The 21,187-nt window shown below is 42.3% G+C and overlaps 1 protein-coding gene across 1 annotated transcript in view; it reads left to right on the forward strand.

Moving 5' to 3' along the window:
- LOC140197038 (uncharacterized) overlaps positions 1-21,187 on the forward strand; it is a 99,357-nt gene that overhangs the window by 69,022 nt on the left and 9,148 nt on the right. Inside the window, exons 11-16 of the mRNA XM_072256969.1 lie at positions 9,249-9,339; positions 12,129-12,289; positions 14,763-14,787; positions 15,432-15,551; positions 17,753-17,887; positions 20,567-20,754. Of these exons, the coding sequence (XP_072113070.1) occupies positions 9,249-9,339; positions 12,129-12,289; positions 14,763-14,787; positions 15,432-15,551; positions 17,753-17,887; positions 20,567-20,754 (720 nt within the window). The remainder of the gene's footprint in view (positions 1-9,248; positions 9,340-12,128; positions 12,290-14,762; positions 14,788-15,431; positions 15,552-17,752; positions 17,888-20,566; positions 20,755-21,187) is intronic.

Raw genomic sequence — 21,187 nt, forward strand, 5'->3', positions numbered from 1 at the left:
TCTCTTGTAACCATTCTCCTTTAAACACAACTCCCCATCCTTCATTATCCTAGCATTCTCTACCCTTGGGGTAATTTATAGTGATTAACTACCAGCCAGCACGTAGTTGGGATGGGATGGGGGAGGAAAGCCTGGGTACTCAGGGGAACCCTATCCAGTCAGAATGAGAACATGCCACCTCCACAGAGTTGGAGGGATCAGGAAGAAGCCAGATCAATGGGACCGTGAAGCTACATCAGCAATTTTACCACCAGACAGGTCAGCAGATTCCTTAGAATATTCATTACAGTTTCTTCATCTGGGCAGATGACCAACTTACTGCAGATGACATGCTCAGACATCCTGGGAGTATTTCCCAGGCTTGCTGATCTAACCTAGGCTAGGTTTCACTAGGAACGGCTTAATAATATTACCCCAATCAAACAGACAACATACAAGCACTAATTGTTGGGTAATGAGCATGGCCAGGTGACTGACTATCAATGGGTGAGCAGTTAGGGAACAGTGACCACAACTCCTTAACTTTCAGGATAGCTATAGGTAAGGATAACTAATATCCTTGTGGGAGAGTTTTCAGTTGGAGTATGGCAAATTATGAAGGCATTAGGCAGGAACTAAGAGGAGTTAATTGGGAAACACCTTTTCTCTAGCAAGTCCACATCAGACATGTGGAGGCTGTTTAAAGATCAAATGCACAGAATACAGGAAAGGTACATTCCTTTTAGAAGGAGGGGGGTGGAAAGATAAGAGAACCTTGGATGTGCCGAGAGGTGATTAGTCAAGAAGAAAAAGGGAAAGTACGAAAAGCTTCTGAAGTCAGGATCAAACAGCACATGAGGATTATAAACAAACCAGAAAAGAACTAAGGAAGGGAATAAGGAAAAGCCAAAGAGGTCATGCAAAGTCTTTGGCGAGTAGGATTAAGGTGAGTCCCGTGACATTCTACACATACATCAAGAGCAAGAGGATAACTAGGGACAGGGAGAGACCACTCAAGGGTAAAGAGGGGAACATGTGCTTGGATGTGGAGAATGTGAGTGAGGTACTTAATGAGTACTTTGCTTCAGTATTTACTAAGGAAAAGGATGTGGAGGACCAGGAGATCAGTGCTGAATGTATAAATACATTAGGTATAAATACAAAGGTCAAAGGTTGGGCTTCCTAATGAGTATTAAGGTGGATAAGTTCCCAGGGCCTGATGGGATTTATCCCAGGTTTTTGAAGGAGGCAAGAGATGAGATTGCTGGGTCCTTGACCAGTATATTTCCATGTCCTCTCTGGACACAGACAAAGTCCGAGAGATTAATGTGTACCTCTATTTAAGAAGGGAACAAGGGAAAATCTGGGATCTATAGACTTGTGAGTCTCATGTCAGTTGTAGGGAAATTATTGGAGAAAATTCTTAGGGATTGGTTATATTAGCATTTGGAAACACATGGCCTAATTAGGGAGAGCCAGCATGGCAGGTCATGTCTTACCAACTTGATTGAGTTTTTTGACAAGGTGACGAGAGAGATTGATGGGGGTAGGGCAGTGGATGTTGTCTACATGGATTTTAGTCAGGCGTTTGACAAAGTTCCTCATGGGAGGCTAATCCAGAAGATTAAGAAGCACGAGGTCTGTGGCAAATTGTTTGTTTGGATTCAGAACTGGCTTGCGCATAAAAGACAGAGGGTAGTGGTTGAAGAGGCTTATTCGAGCTGGAGCTCTGTAATTAGTGGTGTTCCGTAGGGATCTGTGCTGGGACCTCTGCTGTTTGTAATGTATAAAAATGATCCGAATGAAAATATAGATGGGTGTGCTAGTAAATTAGTGGATTATACCAAGATTGGTGGAGATGTGAATAGTGTAGAAGACTGGCAAATAATACAGCACGATATAAATCAGTTGCAGATACGGACAGAGAAATGGCAGATGGAGTTTAACCGAGGTAAGTGTGAGGAGTTGCACCTTGGTAGGGAAAATGCAAGGAGCCAGTACACTGTTAAGGGCAAGATCTTTAACAGTGTTGCTGAGCACAGATCTTGGGCTCCAAGTTCATAGCTCCTTGAAAATGGCTGTACAGGTCAATAAAGTGGTTAAGATGAAATGCTTGCTCTTATTAGTCAAGGCACTGAGTTCAATAGTCAGGAGCTTATGATGCAAACTTATAGGTTAGGCCATATCTGGAGTATTGCATACAGTTGTGGTTGCCCCACTATGGGAAGAATGTTGAGGCTTTGGAGAAGGTACAGAAGAGGTTCACTAGGACGCTGCCTGGTTTAGACGTAATGTGCTATCACGAGCTGCTGAATAAACTTGGGCTGTTTTCTCTGGAGTACCGGAGGCTGAGGGGAGATCTGACAGAGATTTATAAGATTATGAGTTGCATACATACAGTGGACAGAGAGTTTCCGTTTCCCAGGGTTGAAATGTCTAATACCAGAGGGCATGCATTGAAGGTGAGAGGGGATAGGTTGAAGGGGGGTGTGAGGGGTAAGTTTTTTCACTCAGAGAATGGTGGATGCCTGGAACGCGCTGCCTGGTATGGTGGTAGATGCAAATACAGTCGAGGCTCCTAAGTAACGTTTAGGTAGGCACATGGATGTAAGGAAGATGGAGGGATATGGACATAGTGTAGGTAGCAGGGATTAGTGTTTGGGTGTTTTTGATTTGCTTTTTAGCTGGTTCAACACAACACTGTGGGCCCACTGTCCTGTTCCTGCGCTGTAATGTTCTGTTCTATATTCTATATTGTATGTACTAATCTGCATTAGCATTTTAGCAGACCAAATTTAAATTCTGAAATCCAGAGTAAGTAGACAACATCACAGCAATAAATGTCACAACGTTTACAATATTTAGGTCTTAGATGCTGACCTTGGGTGTTTTAAAACAGAGCCAGCACATGGACCGACACAACAAGCTGAAGGATCATAGGATGTTGTCCAGAAACTGAGTTTCGAGATCTGTGTCATATGCACAGAGCTTGGAATTCAGTGTATGGATAATGTCTAAATCCAGCAACTTTACATGTTGTCAGATGAAATGATGATTGCAATTTTCTTTGTTATTCTAGAGAGCGAAATTCCAGGTTGAGAATTATTTGTTCAGGAACATCATTTAAAAGTAATCTGTTAGCAAATCTGGGAATTCCTGGTGGACAATGAACACAATTCTAGAGTGTGAAATGTGTTCCACAGAAACATAGAAAACCTATAGCACAATACAGGCCCTTCGGCCCACAAAGCTGTGCGGAACATGTCCCTACCTTACAAATTACTAGGCTTACATATAGCCCTCTATTTTTCTAAGCTCCATGTACCTATCCAAAAGTCTCTTAAAAGACCCTATCGTATCCACCTTCACCTCAGTTGCCAGCAGCCCATTCCAAGCACTCACCACTCTCTGCGTAAAAAACATACCCCTGACATCTCCTCTGTACCTACTCCCCAGCACTTCAAACCTGTGTCCTCTTGTGGCAACCATTTCAGCCCTAGGAAAAAGTCTCTGACTATCCACACGATCAATGCCTCTCATCATCTTATACACTTCTATCAGGTCACCTCTCATCCTCTGTCGCTCCAAGGAGAAAGAGCCGAGTTTACTCAACCTGTTTTCATAAGACATGCTCCCCAATCCAGGCAACATCCTTGTAAATCTCCCCTGCACCCTTTCTATGGCTTCCACATCCTTCCTGTAGTGAAGCGATCAGAATTGAGCACAGTACTCCAAGTGGGGCCTGACCAGGGTCTTATACAGCTGCAACATTACCTCTCGGCTCCTAAATTCAATTCCATGATTAATGAAGGCCAATACACCGTATGCCTTCTTAACCACAGAGTCAACTTGTGCAGCTGTTTTGAGCGTCCTATGGACTCAGACCCCAAAATCCCTCTGATCCTCCACACTGCCAAGAGTATTACCATTAATACTATATTCTGCCATCATATTTGACCTACCAAAATGAAACACTACACATTTATCTGGGTTGAACTCCATCTGCCACTTCTCAGCCCAGTTTTGCATCCTATCAATGTCCCGCTATAAACTCTGACAGCCTTCCACATTATCCACAACACCTCCAACCTTGGTGTCATCAGCAAACTTACTAACCCGTCCCATTACTTCCTCATCTAGGTCATTTATAAAAATCACAAAGAGTAAGGGTCCCAGAACAGATCCCTGAAGCACACCACTGGTCACCAACCACCATGCAGAATATGACCCATCTACAACCACTTTTTGCCTTCTGTGGGCAAGCCAGTTCTGGATCCACAAAGCAATGTCTCCTTGGATCCCATGTCTCTTTACTTTCTCAATAAGCCTTGCATGGGGTACCTTATCAATTGCCTTGTTGAAATCCATATACACTACATCTACTGCTCTTCCTTCATCAATGTGTTTAGTCACATCCTCAAAAAGTTCAATCAGGCTTGTAAGGCATGACCTGCCCTTGACAAAGCCATGCTGACTATTCCTAATCACATTATACCTCTCCAAATGTTCATAAATCCTGCCTCTCAGGAACTTCTCCATCAATTTACCAACCACTGAAGTAAGACTCACTTGTCTATAATTTCCTTGGCTATCTCTACTCCCTTTCTTGAATAAAGGAACAACATCCGCAACCCTCCAATCCTCCGGAACCTCTCCTGTCCCCATTGATGATTCAAAGATCATCACCAGAGGCTCAGCAATCTCCTCCCTTGCCTCCCACAGTAGCCTGGGGTACATCCCGTCCGGTCCTGGTGACTTATCCAACTTGATGCTTTCCAAAAGCTCCAGCACATCCTCTTTCTTAATATCTAAATGCTTAAGCTTTTCAGTCTGCCGCAAGTCATCACTACAATCACCAAGATCCTTTTCCATAGTGAATAATGAAGTGAAGTATTCATTAAGTACCTCTGCTATTTCCTCTGGTTCCATACACACTTTCCCACTGTCACACTTGATCAGTCCTATTCTTTCACATGTTATCCTCTTGCTCTTCACATACTTGTAGAATGCCTTGGGGTTTTCCTTAATCTTGCCCGCCAAGGCCTTCTCATTGCCCCTTCTGGCTCTCCTAATTTCCTTCCTAAGCTCCTTCCTATTAGCCTTATAATCTTCTAGATCTCTAACATTACTAAGCTCTCTGAACCTTTTGTAAGCTTTCCTTTTCTCCTTGACTGGATTTATTACAGCCTTTGTACACCACGGCTCCTGTACCCTACCATAACTTCTCTGTCTCATTGGAACGTACCTATGCAGAACTCACACAAATATCCCCTGAACATTTGCCACATTTCTTCCGTACTTTTCCCTGAGAACATCTGTTCCGAATTTAAGCTTTCAATTTCCTGCCTGATAGCCTCAAAATTCCCCTTACTCCAATTAAACACTTTTCTAACTTGTCTGTTCCTATCTCTCTCCAATGCTATTGTGAAGGAGATAGAATTATGATCACTATCTCCAAAATGCTCTCCCACTGAAAGATTTGACACCTGACCAGGTTCATTTCCCAATACCAGACCAAGTACAGTCTCTCCTTTTTGTAGGCTTGTCTACATATTGTGTCAAGAAACCTTCCTGAACACACCTAACAAACTCCACCCCATCTAAACCCCTTACTGTAGAGAGATGTCAATCAATATTTGGGAAATTAAACTCTCCCATCACGACAACTCTGTTATTATTACACCTTTCCAGGATCTGTTTCCCTATCTGCTCCTCGATATCCCTGGTACTATTGGGTGGCCTATAAAAAATACCCAGTAGAGTTATTGACCCCTTCATGTTCCTAACCTCCACCCACAGAGACTCCGTTGACAATCCCTCCATGACTTCCTCCTTTTCTGCAGCCGTGACACTATCTCTGATCAGTAGTGCCACGCCCCCACCTCTTTTGCCTCCCTCCCTGTCCTTTCTGAAACATCTAAAACCCAGCACTTGAAGTAACCATTCCTGTCCCTGAGCCATCCAAGTCTCTGTAATGGCCACCACATCATAGCTCCAAGTACTGATCCACGCTCTAGGCTCATCCGCTTTGTTCACAATACTCCTTGCGTTAACACAAAATAATCTGCAGATGCTGGGGTCAAAGCAACACTCACAACACGCTGGAGGAACTCAGCAGGTTGGGCAGCATCCGTGGAAAAGATCGGTCGATGTTTCGGGCCGGAACCCTTCGTCAGGACATCTACTTGCGTTAAAGTAGGCACATCTCAAACCATCCATCTGAGCGCGTCCCTTCTCTATCACCTGCCTATCCTCCCTCACACACTGTCTCCAAGCTTTCTCTGTTTGTGAGCCAACCACCTCTCCCCAGTCTCTTCAGTTCGGTTCCCACCCCCCAACAATTCTAGTTTAATCTCTCCCCAGTAGCCTTAGCAAACCTCCCTGCCAGGATATTGGTCCCCCTGGGACTCAAGTGCAACCTGTCCTTTTTGTACAGGTCATACCTGCCCCAAAAGAGGTGCCAATGATCCAGAAATCTGAATCCCTGCTCCCTGCTCCAATCTCCCAGCCACGCATTTATCCTCCACTTCATTCTATTCCTATACTCACTGTCGTGTGGCACAGGCGGCAATCCCGAGATTATTACCTTTGCAGTCCTGCTTCTCAACTTCCTCCCTAACTCCCTGTAGTCTTTTTTCAGGACCTCTTCCCTTTTCCTACCTATGTCGTTGGTACCAATATGTACCACGACCTCTGGCTGTTCTCCCTCCCACTACAGGATATCGTGGACGCGATCTGAAACATCCAGAACCCTGGTATCTGGGAGGCAAACTACCATCTGAGTTTCTTTCCTGCATCCACAGAATTGACTGTCTGACCCCTTAACTATAGAGCCCTCTATCACTACTGCCTTTCTCTTTCTTTCCCTACCCTTCTGAGCCACAGGGCCAGACTCTGTGCCAGGGGCATGGCCACTGTTGTTTCCCCCAAGTCGGCTGTCCCCCCCAACAGTACTCAAACAGGAGTACTTATTGTCAAGGGGTACAGGCACAGGGGTACTCTCTACTACCTGATTCTTCCCCTTCCCTCTCCTGACTGTGACCCACTTGTCTGTCTCCTGTGGCCCTGGTGTGACCACTTGCCTATAACTCCTTTCTATTACCTCCTCGCTCTCCCTGACCAGATGAAGGTCATCGAGCTGCAACTCCAGTTCCCTAACACGATCGCTTAGGAGGTGCAGATATGGCCATCTGGGAGGCTGGGCGACTCCAGGACCTCCCACATCTGACACCAAGCACAGAAAACCGGCCCCACACTCACACTACTTCCTTTCTGCAATTAACACAGGCAAACCCACCTCACCTCGTCCCGTTACGGCCTAGGCCCTTTGAGCCAAAGCTCTATCACACTGCTACCTCTCACTCTGCTGCCCGCTGGATATGGCGGTCTTCTTTTTAAATTTTTCCCGCTCTACTGGCTGACATCATGCGCCTGCGCAGTCTTGCCTCTCTTTTACCCTGAGTAGTAAAATGCCTTCGCTCCAGAAATCCTTAGCCGTTCACTCGCAGCCTTCTTGCTCCGAATCCTTAGTACATTAAGTTTGGTCTGTTCCCAGTATGATAACCACCAGCATGGGTATGAGCACATGGGAGGTTCTGGCCAGAGAAAGAGCAGACAGTGGATGCCCAGAAACATTGAATGGAGCTGCATTTACTAAACAAATGGGGTTTCTCAGAATACGTATTCCCTTGATGAAGAGAAATTCAAAGAAGTTACTCAAAATTTCCTTATAAACTTTTTGTCAAGTTTTACTTGCACTGAACTTACTGATTGATCAGGAGGTGGTATGAACTATTTGTTTTCAAATGTTTTTATTGTGAAGCAACTCAGTTTAACCACAACTGACAATATCCTAAAGTAGAATGCTTCTTTTTTCTTCTCTTTCTTATAACAACATAATGAAAGTCAAATGAATGTATGTGTAGTAAACAAGCAAAAAGCAAAGGAGACCCTACCACCCCGTCTCCTTTCCCCTTCTCAGCCCTACCTTCCCGTCACCCCTCCCGGATGTGCTGTTTAGGTCCTACCGCCCCCCCACACTTAGTTCAGCTGTTGATCTCTTCTAAATACAACAGTAATTGTTGCCAGAATTTTTCAAATTCCTTCAGTCTGTCCTTGATAACGTATTTTATCCTCTCTAGATGCAGAGTATCCATTAATGCAGCCAGCCATTGTCTGAGTGATGGAATTTCCTCCTTTTTCCAGAACATCAGTATGAGTTTCTTTCCATTAAGTATGCCATAGATCAGGAGTTGTTGCTGGGTAGCCTGGAATTTATTTGACCTCGCAGAAGTTCCAAAAATTATTAAAATGGGGTCTGGTATTATCTGAACCTTTAGTACCTTCGATAGGACCTCAAATATTTGCTTCCAATACTCTTGTATCCTGGGACATAAAGCATAACTATGTAACAAATTTTCCTCCAAGGACTTGCAGTTCTCACACATTGGGGACACCTCTGGGAATATTTTATGAATCCTTACTTTTGAGTAATGTAATCTATGTAGGCTTTTAAATTGTATTAAACAATGCCTTGATGGAAAAGTAGTTAACATACTCCAAAGCCTCATTCCATATAACCTCCTCTATCTCTGTACCCAACTCCTTTTCCCACTCTTTCTTAATATTAAACACCCAGTACTCAAGAATAACTCATTTTAGAATAGGAATGCAAAAGGCAGATTTTTACTACCAGGAACTGATTCAGTGACTTGTATCCCGATAATTGCTATCTCAAAACAGGATCATAGATTTATAAATGCATTGAATCAGCAACCCTCCTTTATAAAATAAATGTCTTTGACTGTTTACTAGCTCACATCAAAAACAGGTGCGACCATTTATTTATTGATTTAGTGATACAGACCAAAACAAGTCTCGATGTCCAGCAACCACCTATTTAACCCTAACTGCAAGGTAATTCACAATGGCTATTAATCTTTTAACTGGTACGACTTTGGAATGAAAGAGGAAACAGAGCAATGTAGAAAACCCAAACATCCATGGGGGCAGGATGTACAAAGTTCTTACAGATGGCATCAGAATGATATTCCAAACTCTGATGTCCCACGTTGTACTAATGTCGTGCTAACCACGATGCTACCGTGGTGCCCAAATATCTGGAAGAGGCTCCTGCTCCAGTGGAAAATAGGACAGGTTATACGGAGTCATCATTTGTCAGTTGCAGTTCAGAGAAACCAGTAGTTCCAAGGTAGTTCATTGAAGGGCTTATTCTAATATCTGACCTTCCTATCTTTTACCTGGACCAGGTTTGCATTCGGACCCTGAAAATGCTGGGATGTTACTGGTGTTTAGCATCACTGATGATGGTCAGCTGGGCTGTGAGTGTTGAGAGCTCAGGTGGGTGCCAAGATCACACTATCCCATGTATAATGTTGTATTCAGAGATGGATCGCCTCCTTACTGTTGTGATGAGGCCACACTGAGGTTGGAGGAGCAACACCTCCAACCTGATGGCATGAACATCGATTTCTCTAACTTCAGGTAATGCCCCCACCCATTCTCTTTCATCATCCCCCATCCCCCTTTTCCCTGTCTCACCTTCTCCTTAGCTGCCCATCACCTCCCTCTGGATCTCCTCCTCCTGCCCTTTCTTCCATGATCTTCTACCCTCTCCTATCAGATTCCCCCTCTTCCAGCCCTTAATCTCTTTTATCAATCTATTACACAGCTCTTTACTTCACCTGCTCCCCATCTCCTGGTCTGACCTATCACTTGCCTCGTTGTACTTCTTCCTCACCTCTCCCAACTTCCTACTCCGACTTCTTATCTTTTTACCAGTCCTGATAAAGTGTCTCGGCCCAAAACATCGACCGTTTACTCTTTTCCATAGATGCTGCCTGGCCTGCTATACTCCTCCAGCATTTTGTGCGTGTTGCATGGAACTGACTGCATTGCTGCTTCAAAAAAAGAAAATTACCAGGAATGTTTAATGAATCTTATTGGTATTCATGATGTGAAAATATTAATACAGACGTTCATTTTGGTATGGTAATTTGAACAGAAGTAAGATTAGCCTAAAAGGCACCCAATAGGCAAATCCTTTGTAACATGTAAAGAACATAAAACAAATTGGGTTTACTTCAGTCAAGAACCATTTGCTTGGTCTTCATCTGCTGGAGACCTGATGGATTAGCCAATGTACCTTTCAAAGTTGCTGCATAGAGGTGCCTTTTTACAACCCATCTTGTTTGCCCCTTCTTGGCATCCCCTTCTTTGTTTTCCTCCATCTGCCATTTACTGGAAATTAATATTCTCCATCTTTAATGTCATTCCATGAAATATCTTTCCAGTTTTTAATTAAACTTTCCACATTATTCACATTTCATTACCTTGCAGGGAATCCGCTCTCACTACTTTGGGCCCCGCTATCTAAGGCTTAAACTAGGCTTGAAGGGAAAGCTTGAGAGACATTAGGAGGTGGGTTTCCAGACTGACTCTGAAAGGCAACGTCACCTTCCAAATGATAGTGGGGATTTACATCAGAGGCCCTTCTCAAGCTGGTGAAACATCAATTTGAAGCTGAAAGGAAAAGGTATTTCTTTTCTCTTTGAGGTTTCACACTTAGTGGCCCACAACTCCAGTTCTCAGTGCAACTGCTTCCAGCAGTAAGACCAGGCTACTTCAATAGCCCAGCTTACTAAACTGAAGGAGAGCAGTTGACTAAATGCAGAGCAACCGAGAATGAAATGTACTATTCTGGGCTACCAAAGACTGGATCAGGGATCAACTTTATTCCCCATATAATTTACATGTATTAGGAATTTTCTACAGTGTGTTGGTCAGGGTGTGTGATCTGTGACAAATAAACAACAGCATTTAACAATTATGAAGAATTATGTCAAAAATATAGTTGGGGGTTAAAGTGTAGATAGGGAATAAATTGTGCATAAATACCAGCATGTAGTTCCCGAGTAAACAGCTTTGTAAACAGTGGTTTAAAGTTTTTACAATGCAGCGATGGGGTGACAGGGGCAATAGATAAGGGTGCGAGTGGTCTAACTAGAATGGATGATCAGATTAACTGCCTGGGGGGAAGAAGCTTTCAAGATGGTGTGAAGCTTTTGTTTTATAGCGCTTTCCAGAAGGAGGTTTTGGAAAGGGCAGTCTGCAGGGTGGGTTGCGTCCACAATGATTTTTCCTGCCTGCATCTTTGTCCTGGTGGACTGCAGCCTTTTCTGCTGACCTGACAGTTTGCTGCAGATCTCATATATTGTGAGAGGTTGCTGCACCAAATCAAACAGTGTAGAATTGCACCAGTATGTTCTGAGAAAGATGGAATTTTACCAACTACCACAAGAAGTACATCCTCTGCTGAGCATTTTGTTAATGAAGCAAATACAGTTCTCCCACAGGAAGCCCTATGAAATGATGCTGAGGAGCCTGAAGGTTAAAGTGGAGCTAACTGCAGAATTGTTGGTGATGAGAGGGTGGAGAGGAGGCTCATTTCTCCTGAAGGCTATATGCATTTCCACAGTTTTGAGGTCATTCTGCTCCAAGTTTTTGTGATTGCACCAGGACACTAGCTTGTTTGCTTCAGGTGGTACTTGGATTCATCGCTTCCAGTGATTAGTCCAATGACAGAGGTGCCCCCAAACTTTATCAGGATGTGGATCATTCCAAATGCACATCAGTTGAAAATTACAACAGTAAATTCTGATTTTAGCCAACAAATCTGTCGACTATTGAGCCCAATATAAACAAGTATGAATCATCCCAAGCCCAGTAATGGTTAGAAACACATTCATGTTCCCAGCATCTGAGAGGAAGACGTTAATGGGATTGCTGGTAAGTTACTGAGCACATCATAAGATGGTTTAGAAAGGACAGAGATCTGGTATGTTCTGGGAGGAGATGCAGTGGGCAGATTTCACTCTCTACTGTTTATTTTTCATCCTTCGTTCAGAGTGTTTGACCAGGTGTAGCAGTTCGGGTACAACTTGCAGGGCAACGTGTATTGTACAAACAATCTTGGTCTGTATTTATTAATGATTTGAATCCTGATCAGTCCTGGAACCAGTCTGGATTACTGATCGTGACCTCAGCCTTTAAATGTCAACCCCTCCCTAAATTCCCCTCCTCACACCCCACCTTCACTCCCACTACCCAACCCTCCACAACATTTTTAGTGTTTTTCCAGAAGAATAAAGCAGCAAGGGTGCTGAAAATTCGGAAACGAGCAAACTGGTTCTGGGAAGAGGTTAAACCAGGGTCTCTAGAGCGAGAATGCTACGAGGAAACCTGTTCATTTGAGGAAGCACAAGAAATTTATAAATCCAGAGAGAATACAGTAAGCATCTGTAGTCTGATAAATGCATGTACTGTAGATGAGTGTGCTTCTATTCAAGCCTGTTTTGTATATGTCTGTGTCTTCTATGGGGATATATTATATAAGCTTTATACATGTGAGTCTGATTTAGGATATAATTGTATATATAAAATAAAGTTCAGAGTTTCGTTTATTGTCAAAGTATGTACGCATTATACAACTCTGAGAGTCATCTTCTCCAGATAGCCACGAAACAAAGAAAACCATGGAAGTCATTCAGAGGAAAACATTGACCCCCTCCCCCGCATGAATAAACAAATCTCACAAATGACAACCCGATCATCAACCCCCACGCCAAACAAAAATAGTGTAAGTGCCAACAAAACCATCAAACACCGCTCCCCCCACGTGGGAAAACGATCATGCAAACAGCAACAAGAACATCAAACCCCAACACCCCCCTCACCAAATACCAACAAGAAAGAATGGGAAAGACAATGATATGCACTAAAAGTCCATAAATCAATTTCAGTAAAGCTGTCTTATCCGGGTTTTTTAAAAGGACAAAAGTACAATTTTCTATTCTCATTTCTTACTACATCCTTGAGTTAACCTTCTGCAGTTTATAGAAAAGAACTCCAAATCCCTCTGAATAACATCCTTTCCTGATCACTCAATTTTAAAAGAAAATATTCCATTTCTCTATTATCCTGAGCTAGGTAACATCTCATCATTGTAACCTCCCGTTATGTTGTTGTGTACTTAATTAACCTGTCCTAATATCTTGATAGAGCTTTATAGCCTCTTCATAACCTACTTTACCAAAGTATCATTAACAAACTTAGATTACTTTCAGACCCCATATCTATGTCACTGTTAAAAATTATATAAATTGGCTCAAATACCAATTCTTGCAGCACTGTAATATACGAACCCAAGATTAATCCAATCACTTCCACTCTAACTTTTCTCTTAAGTGACCCAATTAGTCCTGGATTTTGTGCATTACCTTCTTGAGTGGTACCGTACTGAGCTACTACACAAAATTCACTAATTACTATAACCACCCCCTTAGTTACAATATAGGCCATGGACCAAGTACTGGTAAATCTGATTAAATGGGGTGGTACGCAAGACAGTATGCATTTTCCATTGCTAATCCCATTCCACATGCAATGGAAGACTTAAAATCCATTCAATTTGCCTTGCTCGTTGTTTTGTCTCTCTTTCACCATCAGGAATTATTTGTTGAATTCTAAAATCATCTGTCACAAGTCTCATTGCTCATTTGGGAACTTGTTAAGCCTTTAATTTAATACTGTAATGCATGTATCATTAAGTTGACTGGTCTTTCTCAAGGGGTTTATATATTTGTGGTAAAGTATAAATTATTTCCTTAAATGTTCACCAGTGCTTATGACTATCGTACCTTTTAGTTTTGTTTCCCAAAGCGTCTTAGCAAATGCCTTTCATCCATTCCTGCAGTGGCACAGCTAGTAGAGCTTGTTCATTAACAGCTCCAGTAACCTGGGTTCAGTACTGACTCTATTTGTGTGGAGTTTACATACTCTCCATGTGCAGCATGATTTCCTCTAGGTGCTCCACTCAGGATCAAAATCAATAGCAAAGGAGGAGGAGAAGATGGTGCGACAGCAGTGCGCACAGCCTCTCCGGTGAATGATATCTGTAATCTGTCAAGTAGGGGACCGTGTACAACTGTGATTTGATGGAGAAGGACGTGAGAGTATGGAGGAACATATGGAAAACTTCTGAAATGCCTGCTTCGTTGCCGCTGCTGCTGTGTGGTAACCGGGATCTCCGGAGCTGAAGGCGCCCGAAATCCTCGGCTTTGTATGTTTCAGTGGCAGGGGATAGGTCAAAGGTGCTCAGCAGAGGATAGCCCTCAGGAGGGGCTGTATCAGAGGGACTGGTTGGAGGCTCAAAGTTTTCAGACGGATGGACTCAGTGTCGGCTGTAGTCAGCTGCTTCCAAGGCATCGGCAAGTTGACGGTGCCTGGAGGTTTATGGCAGGGAGCTTCTCCCTTTTGCTGAATGTTATCGGGGACTCGGGAGTCGATCGACTATGTGACTTGGAGACTTCTTTTACAGTGCCCATGGTTTGTTCATCAAATTATGGTACTGCTTTGCACTGCTGTATCTATATATTATAATTATGTGGTTCTGTCAGTGCTAGTCTTTGGTTTGTCCTGTTTTCTGTGATATCACTCCGGAGAAACATTGTATCATTTCTTAATGCATGTATGTATTTCTAAATGACAATAAAAGAGGACTGAGTGTTCTCATAATCTAATCTAATATATCGTGAAAAGTGTTTTTTTGCAGCAGCGGTACTTTCCAATACATAATAAAAAAAAACGATAAATTACAATAAATTAATTAGCTACTACAAAAAGAGTTTCTTTGTAGATCATGAAGTGATGGCTGTCTGATAACTTCCATGAATAGAATCTTAACACTTTTATTTTATTAACAGATGGAGTTCTGGTTTTCCTACAAAAGTAAGTGATGTAACATTTTTGTGATTTTGAATGTGAAGTAGTTGCATGCTATTTCTAGCTCTAGAATTTGCAAGTTAGGAATTGACATAGCAAGATTGGAAGGAGGGAACCAAATTTCTTACAGAAATGGGAGGTATTTACTGGAAGCAGGTTAAACCAAGAGACATTTATTTAATTCTTCTCAAGCCAAATCCATTAATCAGAATCCTGAGAGATTATGATTCTACAAGAGGGCAGCTCAGTGGTGCAGCTAGTAGAGCCAATGTCTCTGAGCACCGGTGGCCTGGGTTCAATCCTAACTTCAGGTACTGTCTGTGTAGAGTTTGCATGTTCTTCCTGAGACTATGGGGGTTTCTTGGGTGTGCTCCAGTTTCCTTCCACATCCAGGTTCCTAGATTAATTGTCCACTGTAAACGTGCCCCTAGTGAGTGGTAGAATCTTGGGCGAGTTCATGAGAATGTGGAAAGAAGAATGAATTGGATTAATATTGGAAAGTGTCATTGGGTTCTTAATGGTCAGCATGGATTAATTGGGCTGAATGGCTTGGTTCCGTGCTACATGAATCTATGAAATCCATATTGCTGAATCCTTATGAACATATTCTCCAAATGTTTCTCTGATGCTTTTATCTCTGTCACACCCAGATTTGGATCCTTGTAGATCCAATCCATGCTTGAATGGTGGTTTATGTAGATTCGACAACCACAAGTATATCTATATCTGTCTCTGCCCTCCCCTGTGGAAAGGGAAAAATTGTGAATCAGGTTAGTGGTTGCTTCTAATAATGTGTACATCCTCCCCGTGTCAGTGGTCATGCAGTGTACATATAGCATGCATGTATTTGGCTTATTGCTTTTTATTCTTTGTGGAAACCTATCTAATCAGTATTGAAACAAGATGGACAGCATCTCACATCGCCAGTAAATTTATGGATATATGTTAGACGCCAGGCAAAAGCACAGTTGGAGGTGATAGCCCCACTGTTCGTGCCAAATGACCTCGATAAAATACGCACACCAGTGAATAATATATTCCCTTTGAGGTTTTATGTTTGTTGTTTTAATGTTAAAAGTTAGAAATTTTGTAGGGCAATAAAGCAGTGTACGCTATAGTTCAGAAGGCTGTTCAAGTAATTCTCAGGAAAGAGAAACCAGTGTTTCCAAAAACATCACTTGAGAGACACAAGGATTTCACAACAACCATTAAAGCTGTAAAGTGTCCATAAAACAATGTCTACCTTGTGCATCTGCAACCTAACCAGTAAGTGTATAGAGTTCCGAGAACTGCTGATAATACCAGATACTGGAAGTGACCAAACGTCTCAATGACCAGTGAAATCACTAACTACTGGTTGGTCCTTTCAGTTCCTAGACTCTCCCCAGCCTATCACACCCCACTTTCCAGGTGAGATCCTTGGTGTTCCAAACACCATCCAGCTATTAAACCTAGAGGATGGACACTGTTCTATCCAACTGATATTCTTGGACTCACTCCTTTGACTCCTCAATGGCATAACAAAGCAAAGACAGCAACAACCAGCGTATAATATGGAATTTCACTGTGCCACTCTCTCTGAAGAGAGGGAGCAGGATCAGGAAAGTAGGAGAGCAAGTGGGAGTGATTTTTTTCCCCAAGGTTTCCTCCTCTAAGTAGGCATAATTTCTACTAATGTTTTTCATTGGGTGATGCATAATTAGTTAGATTTTCCTGCGCACATTGTGCATGATATGGGTTATTGAAATCTCAACATCACAAGTGAAGATGGAACAAGGGAGATTTAGTGCATTGCTGGTTTTGTCCTGCATCAGAGGGAGACCCTAATGAAGTTCATTCACCTTTTTGTTCCTTCACCCACTGCCAAGATTCATCTTTTCACAATAGTGTCAGTAGTCTTAAAGTTAATACAGAAATCCACTGTCATATTGGACTATATTTAAGAAAGAATGGTTTGGTTATATTTAAGCCTTCACCAAATGAAAATTTAAAACACTGCAGATGCTGCAAGTCTGAAATAAAAACAAAAATAAAATTATTTGCCGTTCAGGCACCAACCTGTGAATCTCCTCAACACACACACACAACATGCTGGAGGAACTCAGCAGGCCAGTCAGCATCTATGGAGGGAAATGAATGGTCAATGTATTGGGTCAAGTGTTGATGAAGGGTTTTGGTCTAAAATGTTGACTGCTTACATAGATGCTGTCTGACCTGCTGAGTTCCTCCACAAGTCTGTGAGTGTTGTTCAAGATTTCCAGCATTGGCTGGAAGTCTTGTGTCTCCATTAAATCTGCTCAAACTTTTTGCCTCAAGCAAAACAATTACATCTTCTTTAGTCTCTACATGAAATATATTTGCATATCCTTGGTATCATTCTATTTATGTTCTAAGATTTTGACATCCTTTCTAAATTGCAGTGGCATAATACTCCAAATGGCTTATAGAGATAACCCGAGAAAGTTTAACAAAGTATTTTTGTGCTCTGTGCTTCTATGTGGCCCTTTTAAGGCATATTGCCACTTTACCCTTCGTCAGAGTGTTCCCAAGCCCTGTTTAACATTACATCATTTGGCTTATATTGCCTCATAATGCATTATTTCACACTTTTATGCATTAAGGCTAATTTGCCATGTAGTACATTGTTGGACAAGTCTATATCCATGCTCTTCTTACATGTGTTTCTATCCTCCTCAGTTTCCTCCATCTCCAAGTTTTGGGTTAGCTTCAAACTTCCAAAGTTCTGTTTTGAATGTTGAAGTCAATATCTCAAAAAATGAGCAATGGCTCTAAACTTGACCCCTCAGAGGTACCACTGCATGCTTCTTTTTAACCTGAAAGAATTGCTGTCCATCATTATGTTCTGCCTACTTTAGCACTGTGACTGTCACGCTGTGTTTCACTTGGACTTCCCTGACTCAGTAGCCAAAAGGAGTCATGTATTCTTTCTGTGTCTTGTTCTTTAATTCAGAAAACCGCAACTGTGAATACAAGAATGGCTTCTGTCAACAGTATTGCAGCATCAACACAACAACACAAATGCCAATGTGTTCCTGTGCGGAAGGTTATCAACTAAATCAGGATCAACAGCAGTGTTCCGCAAGTGGTACTGATTAGACTCTGTCGTCATTTCTTATTTTTACGTACATATATATAATTTACTAATGCCGGCAGGATCCGCATTGTTATCTACTCCCAAATTCTCCTTGAACAGAGTGGCCATATCACTTCAAAGGACAGATAATGGTCAACTAAATTGGTGGGTTTTGAGTTACACATTGACCAGCAGATTTTCTACCCTGAGAGACATTAGCAAAAACAAATGAACCAGATGGATTTTTAAATGTCAATAAGTCAATAGCACATTTATTTCAAATTTATTTAAATCCATTCATTTAAATTCCATGGTATGATTGGAAATGGTGTCTCCAAATTAATATCTCTAACCTGTGATATTATCGAGTGACTTTCACCCAGTCTTGCAATTAATTCAAAACTATCAATTCAGTGACTTGCTCCTCAGCCAAGTGCCCAAATTAACTTTAAGCCAATGTTGTAACTTGGGATGTGAACTTCTGCTTGAGAAATTCCAGCCTAAAAATTGGATTATATTAAACATCTACAATTTTTAATCACAAATCGTGCATAAAGGTATTGTTTGATATTTTCCAGCAGGTCTTCTTTATTTGGAAATGGACAAGACACTATCTGATTCACTTAAGCACACATGCCATTTTACTTTGCATTTTGTGCATATAATATTGTCATCAACCTGCCGAGCAGAAATTATATAAAAGTTCATGACCTACAATCTTCACCTCACTCATTGTAAAAACAATGAGCAAACCACCTGGCAGATTGGGAAGTTTATGATTTCAAAGATCCCGATGCAATAGCAATGTTAAGAGTACTGAGACAGCACATTGATATCACACGCTGCAGACAGGCATCACTAATAAAGGTCTCAGGGTTTGTGTACCTTGCTGCAAGGTCCTTGCATCTATTACCATAATGACCAATATGGCAATGGCCTGATGGGGCAGCTACAAGGCGTGGAGTGCTTGCTCAGCACAGATATTAACCCTTCCATCCCCTAAAAGCCCCTTTTCTTTTCCCTCCTGTCATTTCTCTACTACCTCTACATTTTCCCTCATTTCTGTGGTAGTGGCCAACTGCAAATATACAAGTATGGGAGAAAACCATGAAAATGGTGATATCTTAGTTTCTCAACTTTATTTTGGTGACCCCTGATTTACCGTAAGAAAATGTCACATCCATTTAAAGTAATAAAGTGAATGAGATCCAATTTCTAAACAACATGGACAAGCTGGGATGGACACCATAGAAACATAGAAAGCCTACAGCACAATACAGGCCCTTCTGCCCACAAAGCTGTGCCACACATGTCCTTACTTTAGAATTTACCCAGGCTTACCCATAGCCCTCTATTTTTCTAAGCTCCATGTACCTTTACAGGAGTGTCTTAAAAGACCCTATCGTATCTGCCTCCACCACCGCTGCCGGCAGCCCATTCCACGCACTCATCACTCTCTGCATAAAAAAGCTTAGCCCTGATATCTCCTCTGTACCTACTTCCAAGCGCCTTAAAACTGTGCCTTCTCGTGTTAGACATTTCAGCCCTGGGAAAAAGCCTCTGACTATCCACACGATCAATGCCTCTCATCATCTTATACACCTCTATTAGGTCACCTCTCATCCTCCGTCACTCCAAGGAAAAAAAGGCAGAGTTCACTCAACCTACCCTAAGGCACACCCTCCAAACCAGGTAACATCCTTATAAATCTCCTCTGCACCCTTTCTATGGTTTCCACATCCTTCCTGTAGTGAGGCGAACAGAACTGAGCACAGTACTCCAAGTGGGGTCTGACCAGGGTCCTATATAGCTGCAACATTACCTCTCGGCTCCTAAGCTCAATCCCACGATTGATGAAGGCCAATGCACCGTATGCCTTCTTAACCACAGAGTCAACCAGTAGCTTTTCTTCCAGGAAATGTCCCATTAGGGTGTGGACCACATTGACATATACTTCCAAAGGTTTCCTAGAAGCAGTTATAGATTCCATGAAACTTTTGATATCGCTGGGTAAAGGAGGAAATAACGGGGATTGTAAATCTATTGATTTCAACCTGCAACCATTAAAACAGAACATGTCTAAAGTAATGAGTTGTTCTAACCTTGATGTGGTTGTAAGCTCACTGTACATATGATCTGATGCTTCATGGAATATGATAGTTGCTGAACTTCTGCTAAGTAAGTTCAGGAACTCATTACCTACTCTATGCCAGTTTTTACTCAAATACTTGCTGCTGCAGAGTCGCTTCCCTGTAGTTAGCTGTGAGAATATCTTAATCTTCAGCCAATTGCAGTTTATTATGATTATATATGAATCAATCTCTGCTAATTTATTTTGATTAACCTCTTAGATAATACTTAACAGTTTATTAGTGGAGTCGGCTGGTGGCACAGTGACATCAGCACCAGACTCCGGAATGGAGCTTCCTGGGTTCGAATCCAGTCGGGACGCTCCCGAGTACGCTTTCCATCCGTGCCGGGTTGAGTGTTGAGCTCGCAACTGGACCTCGTAAAATAAAGAAAAATACTGCGAAATGTCTGTGCGAGGAGTGTCGCCCCACACAGCCTTCCGATCCGCACCTTGTAAGGGATGAAAATGCCCGACACCGGCCTCTGAGGCTTGAGTCGATGTCATCATCATCATCATTGTCATTAGTGGAACCTTCATATTCTATTGTTGTTACTTTCCAGTGGACTACCCATGTGGGAGAATACCTCTATATGGATCACGAACTCGCACACACATTGAGGAAGAATATTCCCTCAACGATACAGATACGGACTATGAACACTTAACGAAGTTAAATTACTCTGAATCAGACGCTCGGGTACGAATTATTGGTGGACACCTTTGCAGACAGGGACATTGTCCTTGGCAGGTGAGGCATATAAAGCTGCGCATTTGGTTTGTAACTCATCAAGCCGTAGAAACATGTTTAATTTTGTGGAGATACAATTGGAATATGTGAAGTCCGGTTGTGTTTTGCTATTTTATGAAACATAAAATAGTATTTTTGTAAAATTGGCAATCAAAGAGTACCACTAACCACCTCTTCCCAGGGCCTGCTGCTGCACAATTGTGCACACACAGCCCAGGGGTGGTGTCTGGAAATAGGGACTGCTGGAATATCCAGAGTGGGATCACTGGGATGAGATCTGCACAGTACAATGAGGAACAGGAGGTGAGAGTGCAAAATTAAGAAATTCAAATTTCTTAGCAGATGGTGTTGCCCCTTGCAAGGAGACAATAGACTGTTAAGGGCAAGATCCTTAACAATGTTGCTGAGCAGGGAGATCTTGGGGTCCAAATCC

Source organism: Mobula birostris, chromosome 4, assembly GCF_030028105.1.
Source record: "Mobula birostris isolate sMobBir1 chromosome 4, sMobBir1.hap1, whole genome shotgun sequence".
Taxonomy (NCBI): Eukaryota; Metazoa; Chordata; class Chondrichthyes; order Myliobatiformes; family Myliobatidae; genus Mobula; species Mobula birostris.